This window comes from Dasypus novemcinctus, chromosome 13 (assembly GCF_030445035.2).
Source record: "Dasypus novemcinctus isolate mDasNov1 chromosome 13, mDasNov1.1.hap2, whole genome shotgun sequence".
NCBI classification, from domain to species: Eukaryota; Metazoa; Chordata; class Mammalia; order Cingulata; family Dasypodidae; genus Dasypus; species Dasypus novemcinctus.
Genome location: NC_080685.1, coordinates 32,413,717 through 32,431,336, shown reverse-complemented (window position 1 = coordinate 32,431,336; position 17,620 = coordinate 32,413,717). Strand labels below are relative to the sequence as shown.

At 50.5% G+C, this 17,620-nt stretch overlaps 1 protein-coding gene across 23 annotated transcripts in view; it reads left to right on the top strand.

Annotated features, from left to right (window-relative positions):
• Positions 1-16,207, top strand: part of ARHGEF11 (Rho guanine nucleotide exchange factor 11) — a 116,518-nt gene extending 100,311 nt beyond the window's left edge. For 14 of the 23 annotated variants that reach the window (XM_058309912.2, XM_058309910.2, XM_058309906.2 and 11 more), the window contains 10 exons: positions 194-361; positions 1,040-1,130; positions 1,956-2,081; positions 2,572-2,642; positions 11,240-11,458; positions 11,775-12,137; positions 13,077-13,172; positions 13,882-14,108; positions 14,281-14,470; positions 15,071-15,628. In XM_058309912.2, coding sequence (XP_058165895.1) covers positions 194-361; positions 1,040-1,130; positions 1,956-2,081; positions 2,572-2,642; positions 11,240-11,458; positions 11,775-12,137; positions 13,077-13,172; positions 13,882-14,108; positions 14,281-14,470; positions 15,071-15,129 — 1,610 coding nt within the window. In that variant the 3' untranslated portion in view covers positions 15,130-15,628. Of the gene's footprint in view, positions 1-193; positions 362-1,039; positions 1,131-1,955; positions 2,082-2,571; positions 2,643-11,239; positions 11,459-11,774; positions 12,138-13,076; positions 13,173-13,881; positions 14,109-14,280; positions 14,484-15,070 lie in introns of all 23 variants that reach the window. The other 9 variants (XM_058309904.2, XM_058309907.2, XM_058309909.2 and 6 more) reach the window with 5 other exon arrangements.
• Positions 16,208-17,620: the final 1,413 nt, after the last annotated feature.

The following is a 17,620-nucleotide window of genomic DNA, read 5'->3' as shown; positions in this document are numbered from 1 at the left end:
GGGCAGCAACTTGAACCAAGACTGGGAGTCGGTGTGGTAAAGGAGTGACCAAATAGACAGGAATCAGGGTCACGAGACTCCTTGGGCTTCCTGGCTGTGGGGCACAGGTGTCTGAAAGCCCTTGGCGCCCCACTGTGTTGATGAGGGGTGCGTGGGCAGCAGGCAGTGCTTCATAGACACTCTGCTTCTCCAGACCTCCACGTGCTGCTGCTGGAGGACCTGCTAGTGCTGCTGCAGAAACAGGATGAGAAGCTGCTGCTTAAGTGCCACAGCAAGACAGCCGTGGGCTCCTCGGACAGCAAGCAGACCTTCAGCCCCGTGCTCAAGCTCAATGCACTCCTCGTCCGCTCCGTGGCCACAGGTAGCCACGAGGAGGCGGGCCCAGCTGTTCCTAGTGTCCAGTGAGCACTGACTCATGTGGAGCCCTCTGGGGCCTTTGCAGGCTTCACCTGTCTACCTGTGTTCCTTTCCTCTTCCTGGCCCGGCCTGAGAAGGAAGATGCGGTCCCTCCCCAGGGAGTTTTCAGAGGGGGGTGATGGAAACCAAGATGACAATGGGCAGCCTAGGTGGGATGATTTGGATGGGATGTGGGCTCCTAGGATGGACTAAGGATGTGTAAGGAGGGTCAGGAAGAGTGAGATGGGGCAGAGAAGAGTAGGAGCAGCATTCCTGCGGGAAGAGTGACTTGGTGGCAGAAGATGGCAGAGTACCTGTGGGATCGAGCCGAGTCCAACAGACAGAGGCGTCTCAGTGAGCAGCGGAATCTGCACCAAGAATCAAACCCGCCCGTGTTCCCTGGGCTCACTTTCTTCACCAGAAGTGCCTTATAGATGGCAGCCATCGCTGTTACTAGAAGCAGGCAGGGTATTAGGGGTCCCAGAATTGCCTCTGTCCCTTTTCTAAGGAGGCCCTAACTGATTCTAAAGACCCAGGTCTCTTTCACGCTGCATCCTTGGTCATTCTCGACCGTCAGGGTCCTGGGCAGACTGCAGTCACTCCTGCCACCCCAACACAGAGCCGCCTTCCTTTCCTCTTGCAGATAAACGGGCCTTCTTCATCATCTGCACCTCTGAGTTGGGCCCTCCCCAGATCTACGAGCTGGTTGCTTTGACATCGTCAGACAAGAACACGTGAGAATTGATTGAGGGGTCACACATAGCACCGCCCCTTAGGACCAGGGTGGTGTATGAGGATGGTGGGCAGGGAGGCCAGGGCTGAGCCCCAGAGCAGTCACAGGGCGGGAGAGGAGAAGTGAGAGGCAGGACAGGCGTGAGAAGCTGTCAGGGACCACGCTCCCTAACCCATGCTACTTTTCCCCTCCTATCCCCGCTCTTCCCCTTGGGTTCTTCTTTACCTAGGGTTCTTCTTTACCTACCCCATGAAGCATTTTAAATCCACACATTTCTCTCAGAAGTTTGCCTCCCAAGCCCTCCTCCCCGCCCCAGTCGTCCACTTGCCCCATATTCCCTAGGCCAGCCAGCCAGAGGCAGCTTGCCATCAGGAAGGAGGCCCCTGAGTCAGCGGCTTCCCTTACGGTGGGACTGGATGACTCACAAGCGTTCCACAAAGTTGTTCTGACCCAGGGTTTCTAGCTGTAAAGTGTGCCTATGCTGCCTCTCTGAGGGTAGAGAGAACATACATAAAATGTTTAGCATAGCGTGGGGTGGGGGAGTATATGGGGACCTCATATTTTTTGAATGTAACATTTAAAAGGTAGAAGAAAAAATGTTTAGCACAGAGCTTAGTATGGAGTTGGTGTTCAGTGCGTGGTAGTTGCAAGTACTATAACTTCGTCAAGGCCAAGGGAATGTGGGAATCTGCCAGGCAGAGAGCCTTGGAGCAAGGGCATGAAAAAGGGCTTGGAAGTTTAGGCGCAGTGGGGCCCCTAGGGGGAGATCGTTTGTGCCCTCGTCTTGTTCTCACCACCAGTCCTCTCTGATCCTGCTGAGCAACAGATGGATGGAGCTCTTGGAAGAAGCCGTGCGGAACGCCACCCGGCACCCTGGAGCTGCCCTGGTGCCCACCCAGCCCCCAGTCCCAGGCCCCCCTGAGCCAGCCCATCAGAGCCCCACACCCAGCAGGTGCAGTGCTCAGTCCTCCAGGCCCCTTGCCCGTCCCCACTCTGAGCTGCTTGTTTCCTGCTGCCAAGCCCTCATCACCCCTGGGGGTGAAAACCTCAGCAGAAAAGCATTAGCAGAGGGAAATGGATGGCTCCAGACTCCAGCAAATGGAGGGGCACCCCCCACACACACATTCTCTGCTTCCTGTCCCTGTCTGCTCACCCACACAGCCTCCCGCACAGCTAAATGGAGCCTAAGCAGGGAGGGAGGTGCTGGGGTTTAGCATCAGGGACCAGGGAAAGCCTGGCTAGCACCAACCCTCCTCTCCAGGTTGTCAGCCAGACCAGGCAAGTGACGCAGCCTGACCACTCCCTCCCTGGACTACTCCTTCTTTGCCCATTCTAACTTGGAGGCCAGGGTGGAATTCCATGCAGCTCTACCTTCTGGCTGACTGGGCCAGGATTCACCACCAGGTGATCTTCTCTCAACCTTGGCTGGTTTCTTCCCTCAGGATAGGACTGGATGACTCAGAAGTGTTCCACAGAAGTTGTTCTGACCCAGAGCCTGAGGAGCTTCCTGGAGGTAAGTCCCTGAACTGTGTTTGAGAGGGCCTGATCCAGTCCTTTTTCTGTAGGCAGAGGTAGAGAGGTGGTGAAGGGTGGGTGGGTTTTGGGTGTGGAGGTGATGGGACAGAAAGTATAAGATAGACAAGACCAAATTAGGCAGAGTTCTAAACATCAAGTCAAAAGGTATGAGGTTTTGATAAAGAATAGGAAAGAAACAGCATAAGGTAGATTGGAAGAGGAAGGAGCTAGACTTAAGATTTAAAACTTGCACAAAGATTCCAACTCTTGACACTCTTTTAAGTGACAGGTCTTTGGAAGTGGAGGAGGAGAGGAACCCTTGGGGAGAGTCTAGGGCCCCTGCCTCCTTCAACCAGACGTTACTAATGGAGAACAAGATACATACAGAGTCTGAGAACAGAAAACAAGAGAGACTTCCAGGAAGATGGTGAACTAGAAAGACACAGGACTCTCTCTGCTCCCAGAAAAATAGCTAGAAGACAGGCAGAAACAGCATGGAAAAAAATGTTCTAGGGTTTAGGACATCAGAGTAAGGCTGGACACTGCCCAGAAGAGAGAGATAAGAATCACAATGGAAAGACTGTGAGTGGAAGCTACAGCTGCAGCCATCAGCACTCTTCCCCCACCCTCTGAGCAAACAGTTATTTTCTGGCCTCAGGCTGGTGGCTAGAGACAAAGGGGGCTGCAGGGATCCACCTCCCCAGGAAACAGGAGAGAGTGAGCTGCAGCCTAAGGCTGACTCAGCTTTTGGCCCACAACTTTGGCTTGCTATGTCCCACGGGCACTTCCAGGCTGGGCGAGGCTGAGCCATTTTGCCCGGAGAGCCAGCTCAGGTCTAACAAGATCGACCCTCTCAGTCATTTCCCTACTGACCAGGACTGGTTGAGGAAGTAGAGAGGAGTGGAATTATTCCCTACCTGGGAAGAGGGAGGGGGCTGCCAGCAAAGGCTGGAGCAGAGCCACTGAGAAAGTTTGAATTGCAAGGCTGTTAGCCTGCAGGCATGTTCGTCTATCACTTTGATGTGGGGCGTGTTGCTCCAACCTGGGTTTGAACTGAGAGGGCTGTCAGAGAGCTCCATCTGCTGGCAGACCAAGGAAGTGCATGTGACTAAATTAAAAGTAAATAAGTGGTGTGTCAGACCCTGTAGCATGCCCACACCCATGTCTTGGGTGTGTGCGATCTCCTTTATTGTTTCTTAATAAATTTTTTTTTTTAAGTAAGACGCTTTTTATAGCCACCCTCACCAACACCTTTGTAAGCAGGTCTCAACCCATTACTGGGTCCAGCTCCTGGATTTGAGCAACTAATAGGGTCGATCCTAAAGGCCTAGAATAGGTTGAACCAAGAATCAAAAAACAGCAGTAGCACACCTGTTTAGTGGCCTCCCACCACTAAATCCCTACAAAAATGAGAGAAACTGAGCTTCTGAGTAAACTCACCATCATAATCAGATACCTACACATATGCAAAAAATTACAAGCCATATTAAGAAAATGGGAGCGATGTCCTGAGCAAAGGACTATATCAAAGATTTGAGACAACTGGTCAACAAGATTCATACAGATTTCCAAATCCAATCAATGAGTTGAAAGATACTATGGCTAAAGAGATAAAAGACATCAAGAAGACCCAGAGCAAGCACAAAGAATTTGAAAACCTGAATAGAAAAATAAGAGCCCATGGGAATGAAAATACAATAGGTAAGATCAAAAACACATTAGAGGCATACAACAGAAGATTCAAAATGACAGAATAAGTGCTACAGAAGACAGGACACCTGAAATTGAAGGAGGAGAAGATCAGAGAGAAAAGAATGGAAAAGATTGAGCAGGGGCTCAGGGGGTTGAATGGAAACACAAAATGCAACATGTGTCATGGCAGTTCCAGAAGGAGAAGAAAAGGGAATAAGGGCAGAAAGAGTATTTGAGGAAATAATGGCTGAAAATTTCCCAGCTCTTTTTTTTTTTTTTTTTTTTTAAAGATTTATTTATTTATTTAATTTCCCCCCCCTCCCCTGGTTGTCTGTTCTTGGTGTCTGTTTGCTGCGTCTTGTTTCTTTGTCCGCTTCTGTTGTCGTCAGCGGCACGGGAAGTGTGGGCGGCGCCATTCCTGGGCAGGCTGCACTTTCTTTTGCGCTGGCCGGCTTTCCTCACGGGCGCACTCCCTGCGCGTGGGGCTCCCCTACGCAGGGGACACCCCTGCGTGGCACGGCACTCCTTGCGCGCATCAGCACTGCGCATGGCCAGCTCCACACGGGTCAAGGAGGCCCCGGGTTTGAACCGCGGACCTCCCATATGGTAGACGGACGCCCTAACCACTGGGCCAAAGTCCGTTTCCCCCCAGCTCTCTTGAAAGAAATGTATGCACGTACCCCAATCAGAATAAATCTGAATATACCTATGCCAAGACACACACATCTCAGAATGTCAGACATCAAAGATAAAGAGAAAATTCTGAAAGCAGCGAGAGAAGCAGACCATCACATACAAGGGTTACCCAGTAAGACTTACTGCAGAATCCTCATCAAAAACCATGAAGGCAAGAAAACAATGGTATGATACAATTAGGGTACTGAAAGCAAAAAAATTGCCAGCTGAGAATTTATCCCACAAAATTGTCCTTCAGATATGAAGGTGAGTTTAAAACATTCACAGACAAACTAAGAGAATGTGTAAAAAGGAATCCCACTCTACAAGAAACACTAAAAGGAGCCTTATAGCCCAAAAAAAAAGATAGGAGAGAGAGACTTTGAGAAGAATATAGAAGACAAGAATAGCAGAAAGGATAACCAAAAGAATGAAATGATAGAGAAAAATAATATATGACATAAGAAAACTAAAGAATAAAATGATGAAAATAAATAATACATTTACAGTAATATCATTGAATGTGAATGGGTTCAACTCCCCAATCAAAAGATATAGGGAAGGAGATTTGGCTTAACTGATAGAGCATCTGCCTACCACATGGGAGGTCCAGAGTTCAAACCCAGGGCCTCCTGGCCAGTGTGGTGAGCTGGCCCACGTGCAGTGCTGATGCGCGCAAGGAGTGCCGTGCCACTTGGGTATCCCCTGTGTAGGGGAGCCCCATGCATAAGGTGTGTGCCCCATAAGGAGAGCCACCCCATGTGAAAAAAAAGTGCAGCCTGCCCAGGAGTGGCACCGCACACACGGAGAGCTGATGCAGCAAGATGACACAACAAAAAAGAGGCACAGCTTCCTGGTGCTGCCAACAAGAATACAAGGAGACACAGACGAACACACAGCGAATACAGAGAGAGCAGACAACTGGGGTAGGGGGGAGAGAAGTAAATTAAAAATTGTTTAAAAAAAAGATATAGGCTAGGGAACAGATGTAGCTCAAGTGGTTGAGCACCTGCTTCCCATGTATGAGGTCCTGGGTTCAATCCCTGGTAGCTCCTAAAAAAAAAAAGGCTAACAGAATGGATAAAAAACAAGAGCCATCCATATGCTGCCTGCAAGAGGCTCACCTTAGACCCAGGGATACAAAACTGCTGAAAGGTTGGGAAAACGATACTCCACGCAAATAGTAACCAAAAAAGAGCAGAGTTAGCTATACTAATATTGGACAAAACAGACTTCAAATGCAAAAAAGTTATAAGAGATACAGAAGGCCATTATATATTAATAAAAGGGACAATCCACCAGAAAGATATGTCATAAATATCTGTACACCTATCCAGGTGCTCCAAAATATGTCAGGCAAACTCTGTCAAAACCGAAGGGAGAAATAGACAACTTACAAAAATGGTTGGAGACTTCAACACACCACTCTTATCATTAGACAGAACAACTAGACAAGATAACAAGGACAGAGAGAACTTGAATAATATCATAAACGAGCTGAACCTAAAAGACACATACAGAATGTTACATCCCAAATCAGCGGGTTCTACATTCTTCTCAAGTGCCCATGGATCTTTCTTCAGGATAGACCACATGTTAGGGTACAAGGCAGGTCTCAATAAATATAAGAAAGACTGAAATTATACAAAGCACTTTCTCAGTTCATAATGGAATGAAACTGGTAATCAATATTAGACAGGAAAGGGGAAAACTCACAAATGTGTGGAGGCTGAACAACGCACTCCTTAACAATCAGTGGGTCAAAGAAGAAATTGTAAGTTAAATTAGTAAATATATTGAGACAAATGAAAAACACAGCTGATCAAAACTTATGGGATACAGGGAAGGCAGTCCTGAGGGAAATTTATAGCCCTAACTCCTATATTAAAAAAAAAAGAAGAAAGAGGGAAGCAGATATGGCTCAAGTGATAGAGCTTCTGCCTACCATATGGGAGGACCCGGGTTCAATCCCTGGGGCCTCCTGGTGAAAAAGAAGAGAAAGTGTGCCTGCATGGCAAGCCAGTTCCCGGTGAGCCGAGTGCCCATACATGTGAGTCATGCAGCAAGATGATGATGCAACAAAAGAGAGATGAAGGGGAGAGTCAAGGTAAAGCACAGCAGAGATCAGGAACTGAGGTGGCATAATTGACAGGGAACCTCTCTCCATATCAGAGGTCCCCCCAGGATCAAATCCCAGTGATGAATCCAAGAGGAGAAAAAATGAGAAGACAAAAAGAGAAATAGATACAGAAGATCACACAGCGAGTAGGGAAGCGGATTTGGCTCAGTGGATAGAGCATCCGCCTACCACATGGGAGGTCCAGGGTTCAAACCCAGCTCCTCCTGACCCGTGTGGTGCAGCTGGCCCACATGCAGTGCTGATGTGCACAAGGAGTGCTGTGCCACGCAGGGGTGTCCCCCGCGTAGGGGAGCCCCACATGGAAGGAGTGAGCCCCATAAGGAGAGCCGCCCCATGCAAAAAAAAGGGGGGGTGGGGCAACCTGCCCAGGAGTGGGGCCGCACACACAGAGAGCTGAAGCAGCAAGATGACCCAACAAAAAGAGACAGATTCCCAGTGCCGCTGATGAGAATAGAAGCAGACACAGAAGAACGCACAGTGAATGGACACAGAGAGCAGACAACTGGCGGGGGGGGGGGGGGGGGGTGGCTTGGGGGCAGGAAGGGGGAGAGAAATAAATTTAAACAGTGAATGGATACAGCAAAAACAGCAGGGTGGGGGGAGGGGGAGAGGAAGGGGGGAATAAATAATTTTTTTTTAAGAAGAAGAAAGAGCTAAAATCAAAGATGTAACTGAACTGGAGAAACTAGAAAAAGAACAAACCATTCCCAAGCAAGCAGAAGGAAAGAAAGAAAGATTAGAGCAAAATAAATGAAATTGAGAGCAAAAAAGCAATAGAGAAAATTTTTAAATCCAAAAGCTGGTTCTTTGAGATCAATAAAAATGAGAAACCCTTAGCTAGACTAGCAAAGGAAAAAGAGAAAATGCAAATAAATACAATGAGAAATGAAAAGAGGGGGAGGGGGACTTACAACTAGCCCCACAGAAATAAAAAGGATCATAAGAGGGTATTATGAGAAAAACTGTATGCCAATAAACTAGACAACTAGAGGAAATGGACAAATTCCTAGAAATGCACAGTGTCTACTGACACTGTAATAAATTCAGTTACTTAACCAATCACATTTAAAGAGATTGAATTTGTCATAAAAAATCTCCCAACGAAGAAAAGTGCAAGACCAGATGGCTTCACAGATGAATTCCACCAAGCATTTTGAGGAGAAGTAATACCAATCCTATTTAAACTCTTTGAAAAACTTGAAATGGAAGGACAATTACCCAGCACATTTTATGAAACCAGCATCAGTCTAATACAAAAGACAGATAAAGACACTACAAAAAAGAAAGTTACAGACCAATCTCTCTAATGAACACAGAAGCAAAAATTCTAAACAAAATACTTGCAAATCAAATCCAACAGCAAGACTTATATATCATGACTAAATGGGACTTATTCCTGGTATGCAATGATGGTTCAATATAAGAAAATCAATCAGTGTAATACACCACATTAACAAACTGAAGGGAAAAAAACACATGCTTATTTCAATCATACAGAAAAGTCGTTGGACAAGATCCAGTATCCTTTCTTGATTAAAAAACACTTCAGTGGGAAGTGGACTTGGCCCAGTGGTTAGGGCATCCGCCTACCACATGGGAGGTCCGCGGTTCAAACCCCGGGCCTCCCTGACCCGTATGGAGCTGGCCCAAGGAGTGCCGTGCCATGCAGGGGTGTCCCCCATAAGGAGAGCCGCCCAGCGCGAAAGAAAAGTGCAGCCTACCCAAGAATGGCGTCACACACACAGAGAGCTGACACAACAAGATGACACAACAAAAAGAGACACAGGGAAACGGACTTTGGCCCAGTGGTTAGGGCGTCCATCTACCACATGGGAGGTCCGCGGTTCAAGCCCCGGGCCTCCTTGACCCGTGTGGAGCTGGCCCATGTGCAGTGCTGATGCGCGCAAGGAGTGCCATGCCACACGGGTGTCCCCGGCGTAGGGGAGCCCCAGGCGCAAGGAGTGCACCCATAAGGAGAGCCGCCCAGCGCGAAGGAGGGAGCAGCCTGCCGAGGAATGGCGCCGCCCACACTTCCCATGCCGCTGACGACAACAGAAGCAGACAAAGAAACAAGACGCAGCAAAAAGACACAGAAAACAGACAACCGGGGGAGGGGAGGGGAATTAAATAAATAAAAATAAAATCTTTAAAAAAAAAAAAAGACACAGATTCCCGATGCTGCTGATAAGGATAGAAGCAGTCACAGAAGAACACACAGCAAATGGACACAGAGAGCAGACAATTGGGGGGGGGAGGTGGGAATGAGGAAAGAAAGAAATCTTTAAAAAAAAAAAAAAAACTTCAGAATACAGGGATAAAAGGAAAATTCCTCAGTATGATAAAAGGCATATATGAAAAACCCATAAACAACATTGTACTTAACGGGGAAAGTTTGAAAGCTTTACCTCTAAGATCAAGAGAGAGATGCCCACTGTCACCGCTGTTATTCAGTATTGTGCTAGAAGTTCTGGCTAAGGCAACAAATGAATGAATGTCATCCAAATAAGAAAAGGGAAAGTAAAACTCACTAGTCACAGATGACATGATCCTATATTTAGAGAATTCTGAAACATCTATAACAAAGCTACTTGAGTTAATAAACGAGTTCAGCAAAGTGGCAGGATGCAAGATGAACACTCAAAAATAAGTGATTCATGTGAAATATGAATATGGGTAATATTGCATATATGACTGTTCATCTTTGAAACTGAACAAATGTATGTTAATGTTACAAGATGTTTATATCAAGCAAAACCGAAACAAAACATTATGCTAAGTGAAAGAAACCAAACACATACGTATTATATGATTCCATTTATATAAAATGCACATATAGGGAATCGGATGTGGCTCAAGTGATAGCGCTTCTGCCTACCATATGGGAGGACCTGGGTTCGATCTTTGGGGTCCTGGTGAAAAAGAAGAGAAAGCATGCCTGCACAGCAAGCCAGTGCCCGCGTGGTGAGCCAGTGCCCTCATGAGTGCCCCATAGTAAGCCAGTGCCCTGCACAAGTGAGTCATGCAGCAAGATGATGATGCATCAAAAGAGAGACAAGGGGAGAGACAAGGCGAAACACAGCAGAAACCAGGAACCGAGGTGGCACAACTGCCAGGGAACCTCTCTCCCCTTCAGAGGTCTCCAGGATCAAATCCCGGTGAATCCTAGAGGAGAGAAAATAAGAGAAGACAACACACAACAAAAACAGCAGGGTGGGAGGAGGGGAAGGGGGGAAAAGAAACTAATAAACCTTTAAAAAAAGAAACTGTTGGCTTTTATAAAGGGTATTTGAGGTAAAAGCTTATGGTTACAAGGCTGTAAAGTGTCCAGCTCAACATGCTTTCTCAACCATGGTCAGTTGCCATGTGTTGAAGCAAGGTGGTCGCTGATCTCTGGCTGGTCTCTGCCTTCCCCTCTGGGCTGCTGCTTCCTCCTGAGGCTCTGTGGGCCCAGCCTCTGAGGCTGTGTGATTATGTGAAATCCTCTCTCTCCTGGCATATGGCTTGTTTCTTTTCAGGCCTCTTGTATCAGTCTCAGCTCGCTTCCCAGTGTCACATCAGGCAAAACGGTTTCTCTCCCCCCAGGGCTTTAGCTGCTTAAGCCTTCTCCTCTCTTATCACATGGCAGGATCAAAAAAAATGACAGCTCTTTCTTCCTGTGTATCTTCCTGAGTGAGTGTCCATTTATATCAGACCCAGTGAGGGGGCAGGGACGCAACCTGAGTCACGCCCTCAGAGGCAGCCAAATCTGAAAGCTCTGATCTTAACAGGTAATCTAATAGACATTCCAGCTGAATCTAGCGCAGTCCAAGGTTATCACATCTAGAGGAAGAGGTTAGTTTACAAACATAATCTTTCTCTTTTTGGGATTCATAAAATAATCTCAAACAGCCAGAGGCAGGAATCTGTTTTGTTCACTGATGTGTGTATAATGCCTGAGACAGTGCCCACCCATAGCAGGTGCTCACTAAACCTTTGTGGAACAAAACAGTGTTGTCAGCCTCTTGGATCCAAAGCTGGGCATGGGATCAGCCTCAGCCTGCATCTGGCCTCTGTCTTTCCATCTTACACTCTCCTCTCACCCAAAACAGGCACTGGGCCCCAGCAGAGGGTGCCAGTGAAGCACCCCATACTGCTGGAGGATCCTGAGCAGGAGCACAATGGAGAAGAGGAGGAGCTGGGTGCCCTGTCTGACCCGTCTGCATCCCTGGATGGAGAAAAAATGGGCGTCAGGACAAGGAAGCCCATCCACCTGCCCCTCCCCGGTGCCCTGTGCATGGAAGGACTCGCGGATTCTGCCCTGGAAGATGGTGAGTGCCTCGAGGACCCTGCCATCAGTCCCTGGTCCCCAGTAGCAAGTCAGTGTGAACTGGCAGACACCTTCTCCTTCACCTGCTCGAAAGCGCTCTCTGGTTGTGCTTGAGGAGAGATGGCTGCAGAGAGGCCCAGCACCTCCACCACCGGCTGGTTGGCCAGAGCCCTCCAGCTCCACCCTGTGACCGAGGCAGGCTCGCCGAGTTTTGGGGGTGGGGAGGTGCACAGCCCTCCTGGCTGCTCCATGCTCTCCACCGTGGTGCGGTCTGCGGTCCTGTGCTGGGGCAGCCATCGCCCTGTTTCCCTCTCCAGTGGAGCGCCTGCGGCACCTGATCCTGTGGAGCCTGCTGCCTGGTCACCCCACGGAGCCACAGGCCACCGGGGAGCCTGAAGATGACCTCACGCCTACACCTTCTGTCATCAGCATCACCTCTCACCCCTGGGATCCAGGCTCCCCAGGGCCGGCCCCCACTGGGGGTGAAGGGAACAGCACCCAGCTTCCAGAGCCAGAGGGGACCCAGCCAGAGCTGGAGGATGTAGCTCTCTCTTCTCTGGAACACTTGCCCCCAAGAACCAGAAATTCTGGGATCTGGGAGTGTCCTGAGCTGGATAGGAATCCAGCCGAAGTTATTTCAAGCACAGATGCAACAGCAAGTTACCAAGTTGTGAGAAAAGGTAAAACAAATTGGGCCCTCCACTGGGGAGACAGTGCCCAGTTTGGCTAGGGTGGCACCTTCCCTCCTTACCCTTATCCTGGATACCCTGTATGCATGGGAAAAGGAAACATGTTGACACCATGCAAAGGCTTTGGAATTGGACATCCAAGATTCAAAGCTCTGACTCTGCCACACAATGTCTCTGTGACCTTGGACAAAATTCTGAATCATCTCTGAAACTCATACTGTAACACTGGGGATATTACCTACTGCCTGGCACAAATCAAGTATCAGTAAAAGTTTCTCTTAGGATTCTTCCAGTCCACTGATCTAGTCCTAAGGAAGAGATATGGTTTTCCTCAGGAACCTCAGACTCAGACACCAGTGACAAAGGAACGGGGCAGTGTGGGTCAGTGTAGCTGGGAAAAGAGGCTGAGCGAAGAGGCAGGTGCTGTGGGACAAGGCTGGGAGGAGAGTTGGGGAATGAGGAGGACCCCCAGGTGGTAGAATGGATGGGGCGATGGACAGGTTTGCCCGCCAGGGGAGGGAGGTCCCAGGGGCTGAGAGGAACAAGCAGAAGAGACAAGGCCGGTCTGAGGATGAAGCGACGCCCGGGGTACTCGTTGGGAGGGGTGGGGTAGGAGGTAGTTTGCTTACCCGCCTGCGTTGAGCTCCACCTCCCTTTTCAGTAGCAGTTGTCCTAGCTGCCCGGGTCTGCCCGCTCTCCTGGCTTTCTGGGAACTGACCTTCCTTCTCACTCTCTTTCGGTGAATTGGTGGAAAAGTTCTTGGCAGCTCGCTGAGATGCAACAATGTATGAGCTTGTGTTCACCTTGTTCTTTCCTTTTTCTTTTTCTCCTCCCCTTCCCTCCCCAACCCTCTCTGCCGCCCCCTCCTTCCTGCTCTCTCCCCTTCCTTGTCTTTGGTCTCTCCTCCCCCTGGTGGTGGTGTCGGTGCAGCTGAGGTGGCAGGCAGCAAGGTTGTCCCTGCGCTACCAGAGAGTGGCCAGTCTGAGCCTGAGCCACCGGAAGTGGAAGGCGGAGCAAAGGCTACGGGTAATAAACTTCTTGGAGCTAAAACAGGCCCAGGCCGGAGTGTGGGACCTGGGAGGCAGAGCCGGGCTTTGGGAGGCAGAGCCCGGCCTGCGGTCACGAGTATCTGTGCACGTACACTTGTCCAGACTGCCTCAGCGCCTGGAGTGAGTGAGAGGACGGGGCCTCCTGAAAGACGGGAAGACCCAGTGCGTCAGGTTAACCCGCAGCTTTACAAGAGCACTAGTGGGTCTAGAGCTGGACAGGCCCCTTTACAGAGGAGGGTTAAGCGGCCTGTGTTGTGAGATGGGGCAGGGAAGCCTGGCCTGGTGCCCACAGCCCGCTCTCCTTCCTCTGACATTGTGAGCAACCACTTCCCCACCCCCATCACCACCCCAGTGTCACTGTGGAAACACACTTAAGTGGCCCCCCAAGTTCCTTGGTGCCTAACCTGTGCTTCCTGCCCTGTCAGGGACCTTTCTGCCAGCTATCTCTGACCTCCCTCTGCTGGGTCTAAAGTACCTCTCAAGAGGCTGGTGAAATAGATGGCAGTTGAGGAGGGAGGCGGTGTTGAAGTACTTCAAACTGTGGTAGGCAGGGTGAGGCCAGCATGCTGTGGGCTGAGAAGAGACTGACCCTGTCTGTCCGTCTGCGTGGGGAACACCGAGGGAGTGGGAGAACAGACACCCTCTGGATGTGCCTCCTAATCGCTCTCTCTCGCCATGGGGGACAGGGAACTGTTTCTATGTCAGCATGCCAGCAGGAGCTCCAGACTCCAGCACTGACCCTGCAGGGGCACCCTCAAGCCCCTCCCAGCCTGACAGCCTCCCTGCCTGGCAGAGCGAGCCTCGGCCCCAGCTGCGGGGAGGCACTGGAGATCAAAGACGCCTGGCCCTCAGGGACGTGGGCATGATCTTCGGAACCATCGAGCAGCTCACCCTCAAGCTCAACAGGCTCAAGGTGAGGCCAGGGCTGGGTCCCCGGAGGCCTTCAGTCCATTATCCAAAGACCAGTCCCGATGAGTGAGGTGTCCCCGGGGGTGTCCTAGGGCCTGTCCTCAGCCCCCCCACTCACCTTCAACCACAGCCCATCCCAGGTCTGTCACTGAGACCTTCCCCTGCGACTCTCCCAGGACATGGAGCTGGCCCACAGAGAGCTGCTCACGTCCCTCGGAGGAGAATCGTCTGGTGGCACAACACCTGTGGGCAGTTTCCACGCAGAGGTGGCTAGGTGGACAGACAGCTCCCTCTCACCGCCAGCCAAGGAACCCCTGGTCTCTGACTCCAGAGACAGCCACAACCTGGGGCCCTGCTCTGAAGCCGGTAAGTGAAGCCGGTAAGTGAAGCCGGAAAGCTCCTCAGGGATCTACCCTGGGCAGAACTGCACAACTAGCAAGGAAATGTCGCCAAGCAGCACGAGGAGGGAGGTGTTCTGAAGGTCTCACCTCCCCTGTGGGTTTAACTAATTGGTCCACTCAGCTCCAGAAAGGGATCTTTCAGGGAAGCCCCACAGGAGTTCCTAAAAACAGGTGCCAACTGAACCCTCTTTTTCTTTTGACTGTGGAGATAACAGACGGGGGCAAACCTGGCTTTTATTGAACCTTTTCTTATTGAACGGCACAGCACCAGATTGGGTGGGCCAAGGGCGCTGTTATGTTCTAGCTCCAGAAAACACAGCACATACTTACCTGGTCTAAGGGCTTTTGTGGCTGACAAAGACACAGGGCTCAGTAGATAGCCCTCTCCAGGCCCCACGAGGAACTCAGGGGTTTCCAGAGGAGGAGATGCCTTGTCACAGATGGGTGATGCTGAAGGAGTGTCCTCAGGAGCTTCGGGATTTTCCAGGCCAAGTACCATAAAGGGAGGTCACGTCAGAGGGCCTCGCCAGCTGCTCAGTTGTCGCCCCTCCACGTCCTCCTGCAGGCTCTGACACCCCGCTGGAAGATGGCACGGCAGATGGAGCCACATCACTGGGACTGTAACCATCCAAGCCACCAAATCTTCTGCGTCCCACTCCTTCTTCAGGGACTGGCCTGAGGCAGGGGCACAGGCTGGGGAGACCCCAAACCTCCCATGGTAGAGGCAGTGGGAGAAGCTGAGATCCAGCCAAGGCCTGGAGGGAGACCGCATGTTGCTTGGTCTGTTCAGACGGAGTCCAGGTTCAGTGTCTCTCCCCCTCCCTCCGGCCCGCCCCACCAAGGCGCGTCTCTCCCAAGCATGCTGACTGCATCTGAAAGGTTTCCCTACAAGTCTGCTCCTTCCCCACCTCACCCCACATTCACCCATCTTGTGGGCCTCTACGTGTGGGCACCCTCAGACATGCAAGTGAAAGGAGGGGTCTTCTGTGTCAATGCACTTTCTTCCTCCCCTTCCTTTCCATGGGACCCCAAAGCTGAGATGGGGTGCCTCAGCCTCTCCTCTTTGTCACTTTGGTGTCCTATAAATATGTATGTATTGTATGTGCATCTTTGCTATTGTAAATAACTGTAGCCTTTTTTGTTTCTGTTCCTGGGGTCTAAGGGAAGAGGGAGTTCACGTGGGTCTCCTAGTCACCGGCGCCGTCCCCAACCCCAGCCAGCTCCAGGGTTGAAGGTGCAGCCAGGTCCTAGGACGCCCACCCCCTGGTGGGTGGGAAGGCTGTAACCCTCAGCTTTCGCCCCTGAGCCCCGGGCCCAGCCTCTGCTTGGTGCTGAGGACACTTGGGGAATGTCTTATCCCACCCAGGTCCCCCCCACCACGCCCCATCCCTAGAGAAAACCGGTGTATCAGGTACGGAGCTGAGAGCTGGGCCCCAGGGCCGCAGCGCTGGCCCGTCACCAGGTCTCCGCTCCTCTCCCCCACTGGTGAACAGAACACACACTGTGCTGGGTGTATATATACATACAGATATATAAATATATATATAATATATAAAGTATAGATATGGAAATGACTGTTTTGCTGTTAAGATAATGTATACTCTTATTTTCTTCCTTTCATGGTTTTTTGTGTTTTTTTTGGGGGGGTGGGGTTTTGTTTCGTTTTGTTTTTGTTTTTTAAGAAAAGTATTCTTCAACTGTGGTGGTGTGTCTGTGATTCTTGGAACCATGTGGCAAAGCCACCTGTTGTGGTTGTTCCCGCTACGCGGCTAGACTTGGATAAAGGGATAAAGGGACAGAAGATGCCCTCCACCGTTCACCTCCAATTCTTACCCCAGCCTCATACTCTCTTCCAAAGCGTCAGGTGTGCTCCTGTGAACTGGGGACTGCGGAAACCAAATTACACAGGCTCCACAGACAAGACAGGACACAGAACCCACCCCAGTGCACCCCCATGTTTTGCACATGTATGTGAGTGTAGTCGGTGGGCCCAGAATCGCACGACCTCATGAGCTGCCCTCATCAGCTTTAGGGTTTTCCAGGCAAACAGGGCGAGGTCTCGGGAGGTCTCGCCAGCCCCTCAGTCGCCTCCCCTGCACACCCTCCTGCAGGCTGTAAGCACCCCCACCCCCACTCCCAGAAGGCAGCGTAGCAGACACAGCTACATCACGGAACTGTAGTCAATCTATATCTTCTCTCTGCCTTCATCACTGGATTAATAGATTCTCCTTCAGCCTTAAGAATCTAATATTTCAACTCCTAGATTTAGTAAATACCAGGCTCTTGCCCTCGTGAGCTTACTGCAGTCTAGCTGGACCTCAGAAGTAACACACGAATCATTAGCAGTAAACTGTTGGAAGAAGCCAAGGGCTCTGAGGGTGCATGGGAACATTAGAAGGATTGGAAAGGGATACCTGGAGAAAGTGGGACTGACTGATGACCATCAAACACCCATAGTGTGCTCAGTTTTGGGAATTCGGAGATGATAAGATTTTCCCTGGACGCTCTTGCCAGCCAGCGGCAGAGGCTGAGCACTCAGGCAGACCTCGGGGATTGCAGGTGTTGAGCAAACAGGCCCATGGAGCAGATGAGCCTCAGGACAAGCAGGCACAAGGGAGTTCTGGGTAGGGACCAAAAGTAGGGGACTGCGGAGCAGGCTAAACCAGCCTGAAGGTGAAGAAGGGAGACGGGCCCCTGCTTATTTGCACCTTCCCTGGAAGCAACGTGTGAAGTGGAGATTGCTTTCCCAGGAGCCAGGCCTGTGTTTTCTGGCCACTGGAGGGTAAATATACTGGGCCCCCAACTCTCCAACAACTCTGGCCCTCAGACCGTCGGTGTATCTGCTTTTAGACTGCTGACGTCTACAGGCAATGCCAAATAGTTTGCTGCTTGGACTTAGCCAATTACATGCTGAGAGACTTAGCAACCTTTCCAGAGTAGCCTGCCAAATCTTTGTACATTTTCTTAAACTGACCCCTCACTTCTCCACACCAGAGACAGAGACCTGAAGGGAGTTGGGGGGAAATAGCAGAGCCTGTGCTCACTCCCTCTACCCTCCTCACCCCTACTCCCTCTCCTGCTCAGATCATACACTTCTGCTCCTAATCCCAAGTCT